Source organism: Danio rerio, chromosome 19, assembly GCF_049306965.1.
Source record: "Danio rerio strain Tuebingen ecotype United States chromosome 19, GRCz12tu, whole genome shotgun sequence".
Classification (NCBI taxonomy): Eukaryota; Metazoa; Chordata; class Actinopteri; order Cypriniformes; family Danionidae; genus Danio; species Danio rerio.
Genome location: NC_133194.1, coordinates 12,541,501 through 12,547,500, shown reverse-complemented (window position 1 = coordinate 12,547,500; position 6,000 = coordinate 12,541,501). Strand labels below are relative to the sequence as shown.

Genomic DNA, 6,000 nt, shown 5'->3' with positions numbered 1-6,000 from the left:
TTAAGAGGTGTGCAGGATTTTTAGTTTTCCGCCAAATTCTCTCTGCAGCCCGAAGTTTTGAGCGATGCTCACGGAGAGCATCCGAGAGCCAGGGTGCAGGAGGACTGGCACGGGCTGGCCTGGATGCAAGAGGACATAATCGGTCTAGACATGATGCTAGTGTGGAGCAGAGTGTATTAGTGGCACTGTTCGAATCAAGTGCAGTGAGTTTGCGAGATGGAGGAAGAGAGTCTGAAACAATGGTGGATAGTCTATTGGGTGAGAGAGATCGTAGGTTTCTGCGAAAGGTAACCAGTGTTGGAGTGTGTGGCGGCTCAGGAGTAATGTGGATGTTGAGAGACAGAAGGAAATGATCAGATATTTGTAGTGGAGTTACTATTGTTTGATCAGTGAAGCAGTGTCGTGTGTAAATAAGGTCTAGCTGATTACCTGATTTGTGGGTAGCAGAAGTAGGTGCTCTTTTTAGGTCAAAAGAGGCAAGCAGAGTCTGAAAGTCTGCAGCTTGCGGTTTGTCAACGTAAATGTTGAAGTCACCTAGCACCAATAAGGGAGTGGCAAAATTAGAAAAAGATGAGAGAAGAACATCCAGTTCATCTAGGAAGTGACCTAATTTACCTGGTGGGCGGTAGATGACAACCACATTTATGTAGAAGGGGTGGATAATGGTGACTGCATGGAATTCAAAGGAGCTGATTGTTGGCAGGGACGGTATCAGAGTAAATTTCCATTCTTTGGAAATTAGTAGTCCAGTCCCACCCCCTCTCCCTGTCTGACGAGGAGTGTGGGAAAAAGAGAAATTAGCAGAAAGAGTAGCATGTGTAGCAGTGTCCTCCGGCCTCAACCAGGTCTCAGTTAGAGCCATGAGATTATAGTCAGAATATGTAGCTATGGAGGTAATAAAATCAGCCTTGTTAACAGCTGATTGACAATTCCAGAGGCCCACGGAGAGAGAGAGTTGTGAAATAGTAGATACATGTATTGAACGAACACACACACACACACACACACACACACACACACACACACACACACACACACACACACACACATATGGAAATAATATAAACAAGATTGGTAAAATGAAAAGTCTGGACAAATGGTAGATGAAGTGTGAATCTTTTAATCTGATTAAATCTGACTCAATCGAGTCAAATCAAGTGATTTGAATCTTCAAGATCCGATTCCTTGAATTGAGCTAATAAATCACTGATTGATCTTTTAACGTAGGTTGATCCCCTACGTAATGTTGTATCATTGCTTGAAATTACAAAGAACCACCAAGATTGTTTTTTTCTTATAACACCCATTGTGTAATCGGTCACATTTGCAGACACCATTTAGATTTTTCCATCACTTGAAAAAAGTCATTGGGAGAACACAGACTAGCATTATCTCACACTCAAACAGAAAACTGTTATTTTGCAATAGCATATATCACAATATTAGTTTGGCTGTATTTTTATCAAGTAAAAACAGCCTTGGCCAGAAAAAGGAATTCAAAGCATTTAATAAAATCCTTGCAAGACTGATAGCAATAGACTATTCATCTTCATAAGCTCTACAAACAGACACAAAAACATAATCCATTCTACATGAGCTTTCAAATGGAACAAATAACATCTTTTCTTCCACAGCTTCAATAATCCTGAGGGTCTGGCCCTCTTTTCTTCTAGGCTCACTATGTGAAGTTTCACTATGTCCATTCACAAATGGAGGGAAAAGGCCTTCAGGGGCCAGGAATGACTGACGTGCAACAGAGTGCCACTATTAGATGTCCATTCCTCTTTTCAGCAAGCCTTCAGCCCACTTGCCAGGAGATATCTGCCAATTCCTTGCTCTAATTACAGCTAAGTTAAACAGAAAGACGCGTCAAAGAGACCTTTGGATGCTTAAATGACAGATCTGCTTGTGAAGGGTGAGCTGGTCTTCATCCAGATCCATACAATCTGTTCAATCGCAACTCTATTCAGTTTATAGACTGCCTACTGTAGCTGTAGTTGATAGCGGGCACCATCAGATACTGGATTAAGATGCTATCGAGCCTTGCTGAATTCACATGCCAATGCAGCAAACAAGCGCTTTGATTTCATATGACAGCGACTGAAGTTGGAAACAGCATTTTCTCATTATTTTGTTTTGAATATGTAAAGGACAAAATGTATCTAGGAGGTTGGGGTGATGTAAAGACAATAAGGCTCTTTTTTTATTTCCTGATGTTAAAATAGAATACAAATCCCTCCCATTTTGAGGCCCACGTAATGAAGGAATGCGGTTTCCCCGAATTGATTGTCAGCCACATATTAACATGTCTTCGTAGTAACGCGTTTAATCATATTTACAAGACAGGACGTGCACAACACAACTGGGATTAAAAGATCTGTTCAGCTCTCTGTGATCATCATCAAATGTGATCAAGAATGAGTTTAACAAGTTTAAAAACGTTTTTAAAACTGTACATGTTTGTAATAAAGTAAGTAAAGTAAGACGATAAAATTACTGTAATTCATCATCACAGCCCCATGTCAGTACAATTATAAAAAATGACGCTTCAATCCCGGTTTGTGGAATTTAACTCAGGTTTATTTTCATTAACATAACGGATATCAATATAGCAGTGTATATTAACGTGTATCTTGTCACATTTGCCGTGCAATAACAGTGTAAGTTAAATGTGTGCGCTGTGTGCGTGTGTGTGCGTAAACATTGTAATGACATTGTGTGTGACTCGTCGTTGCAGAAAGGCTTGAATTACCTTCACAACAAATACATCAAATAATCATTGGGAAAGTTCTTACTGTAGTATTTCTCCCAAATGTTACATGTGATCTGCTTCCTTTATGTCTGTCACTGTGCTGTTTATCTGAGGTAGTGGGAGATTGAGGCACACTGATTGGACGGTGGGTGGGGAGAACTACCATTAAAGGCACAGGCAACAAAAACATTGTGCTCAGAGCAGAAATTCCAGTATTCTGAATGGTATTATAAATAATCTGATGGGTGTTTGAACTGACTTTATAGATACATTCTGCGGACACAAAAGATCTTAAATCTTGAAAAAGGGGTAAAATGGGTGCCCTTTAACGCAATGAAAAGCTGACAGAAACAAAAACAGCCGATGATGTGACTACAGAAAATTGTTGTGGTTTTACAGACAAGGCTTAAAGGAATAGTTTACTCAAAACATCACCTGTTAAACCTGTTTGAGTTTATTTTATTTTATTTCTTTCTTTCTTACTTTCTTTTTCTTTCTTTTTTTTTTGTTTAAACACAATTTAAGTAATTTAAATAAATGTTGCAAACCTTTAACCATTGACTTCCACAGTATTTGTTTTCCCACTACCACAGTCAATGATTACAAGTCTCTAACATCTTTCAAAATATATTGTTTGTGTGTTTAACACATGGAAACTCTCAGTTTTGAAACCACTTGATGGAGAGTAATATTTCTTTTTTGGGTGAGCTGTCTAAACTAAAAAAAATGTGCAGTTAGAGATCTTAAAATACATCACTGCCACAGATTTGTCTTAAGACGCACATTAGTAATGTGCTTTCTAAATAATTTATAGAAAAGCTGCTTTTTGAAATACCCTAATTTAGATAAAACCAATGGTCCTGGCTTAAGCTAAACCCTGTTTGTGAAACTGGCCCACAAAGTTTACATTAAAACAGGCTAAGCATTTTTTTAGGAAAGTAAGCAGAAAACATTTCTATAAAAAAAACTCCAGTGTCTAGCAGTGGCTGGATGCTAATTGAGGCAGTTGCGATGTCCTGTAGTGATAATTTAGCAGAACCGAAACGGTGTGTAGGAGGGACACCCATTTACCTCCATTACTGCACCAGCACAAGGACCCCAACAGTCTCTAAATCAAATACATTTCACCAGCAGCATCCAAATCGAATAACAGGCTACAGAGCCATCAGCAGTGAACAACCGCCACCTGCTTTAGGCTTGAATGGTGGACATCAGGATGACAAACACGGACAGATAAATTGCGAGCAGCGATAAAAACGCTGACTTATTGAGTGCTCGGGTATCATTTGGGAACACTATTTGTTCTGACCTCAACCAGCAAACTGGCCATTTCAGCTTGACCTTTGACCGTCATATGGATTAGAGCCCACCTCCATTATTCAGGCCCATTTGATCAATGAGATTGTGAGCTAAGCAGCAATTAGCAAAAAGAGCTGAGAGGTTCTCTGCTGAAAACCCGTCTAATGAGGTGTGTGAGGGGCCGATGGGCACACATGATCAATAGAGCGAGAGAGAGAAATAGAGGAAGGAGAAAACACAATCTACTTTTACGTCAACTGACAGTTACAGTAAAAACAAAATAAGCCTTGGCCTTGGTAAAGACGACATACTGTATTATATCAAGTCTGCAAAAAAAAATAATAATAATGGTGCGAGGCATGTGTTGGCTTAGGCCCAATCCCAATTCTATTTTTGTACCCCTACCTCTTCCCCTTCCACTTAGCCCTTGCAACCGAGGTTCTTGCTTCAAATGAGTTCAGATGATAGCGACTACTGTATTGATTCCAGCTGTGGTATATTTTGGTATTTATCTCAAGGAAATCACTGAAGCCATGTATTATGTTATCATAGCGATCTAATGTGCCAATAAGATCGTAACAGTACTTTGCATTTACATTTTTGAAAATGCTGTATTTTTCAATGCATGCAGTGCACAAAGTAGTCCAGAAATTAGATTTATTATTGATTGGCTGAAGATCTCATTGAGCAACCTGAGGTTAAGAGTTTTGAACAAAAGCATCGTCCAGGTTAGCAGGTCGTCACAAGATTTAAAACTTTTACTAGTTTTTGTTATGATTTTATACGTTACTAGGCCAAATCTTTAAATGACCACACTGCTAGTTTTCAGCAAACCTGAAAGAGCTTGCTAGAAGGCTACAGTGTGAATTACTGTGGCAGTTTGGGTGGGGCGGACCCTGCTACAGAAGCCTTGACAGACATCACAACAAGAAAGAAAGTAGTCTATACCAATCATAATATGAAGCTTTACCTGTAAATATTAGATTTCTAGCTCCGACTGTAAATCATAATTGTGGCCACCTTTATTTATTTATTTATTTTTGATTTAAAGTTTAGTTTACTGATAAAATTAATGGTAGTAAACTGAATGCAAAAAGCCGAAATGCTTGCTGTAATATTTACAACAGTAAGAACAATGGTAATGAAATTAGGGTAAAAATTAAATAAATATTAGCATTTCATTTAAATGACTAAATATATACCCCTACATCATGCACAGATGTAGAATTAAACTTTTGACATGTAGGCATTTTTAACTTGCATTAAAAAGAGCAGAGAAAACAGAAATATACTGTCAATTTACATGTGCACATGCTTATTGTTGCTTCCAACAAAGACGGTTAGATTTGCTTCAAGTTTGGAAGTCCTAGGTCAAAGGAAGAACTCAAAACTGCACTGAAGACCAGATGTTACAGTGAGAGAAAAATAAATTCCTAGCAACTTCCTGACAATGATAGTAATAAACTCTACACAAACACATCTTCAATAATAAATACCCTGATTCAGCACATGTGCTGCTAACACAACTTCTGGAATCTACAGTCAACAATAAGACTCTTTCCGGAATAAAATCATTTGAATTCCCTCCAAAAACCCCAAATCCATCAGCCACTCTCAGATGGAGGGTATACATACTATAGAAGTTAAACCTATAAAGGTAAACCTATGCAATAAGCTCTATTAATCAGACTTCACAACAGCATTTCTCAGCTATAAAGCACCAACGCCACCTGCTGTACAACTATAGGAATAAAAAAGGGTGCTGTAAAGGAAAAACATGCCTCGGTAAAAGAATAGTTCAGACAAAACTGAACATTTCCTAAACATTTAATCACACTCAAGTGATGTATAAGAATTTAATCTGTTGAACACAAAACAATACATTCTGTCTTGAATGTAAATTAGCCACTGATATCAATAGTAGGAATAAAAAAAAAATTCTATGGAAG

The 6,000-nt window shown here is 38.2% G+C and overlaps 2 protein-coding genes across 5 annotated transcripts in view; both read right to left on the bottom strand.

Moving 5' to 3' along the window:
* The window catches only part of LOC141379022 (uncharacterized), a 5,151-nt gene extending 1,906 nt beyond the window's left edge, over positions 1–3,245 (bottom strand). The window contains exons 1-2 of the mRNA XM_073931542.1: positions 616–3,245; positions 1–534 (exon numbers count right to left, since the gene is read on the bottom strand). The exon at positions 1–534 is cut by the window's left edge and continues 1,906 nt beyond it. Of these exons, the coding sequence (XP_073787643.1) occupies positions 1–534; positions 616–862 (781 nt within the window). The 5' untranslated portion in view covers positions 863–3,245. The remainder of the gene's footprint in view (positions 535–615) is intronic.
* Positions 1–6,000, bottom strand: part of slc66a2 (solute carrier family 66 member 2) — a 62,571-nt gene that overhangs the window by 48,165 nt on the left and 8,406 nt on the right. The gene's annotated exons all lie outside the window — the stretch shown is intronic.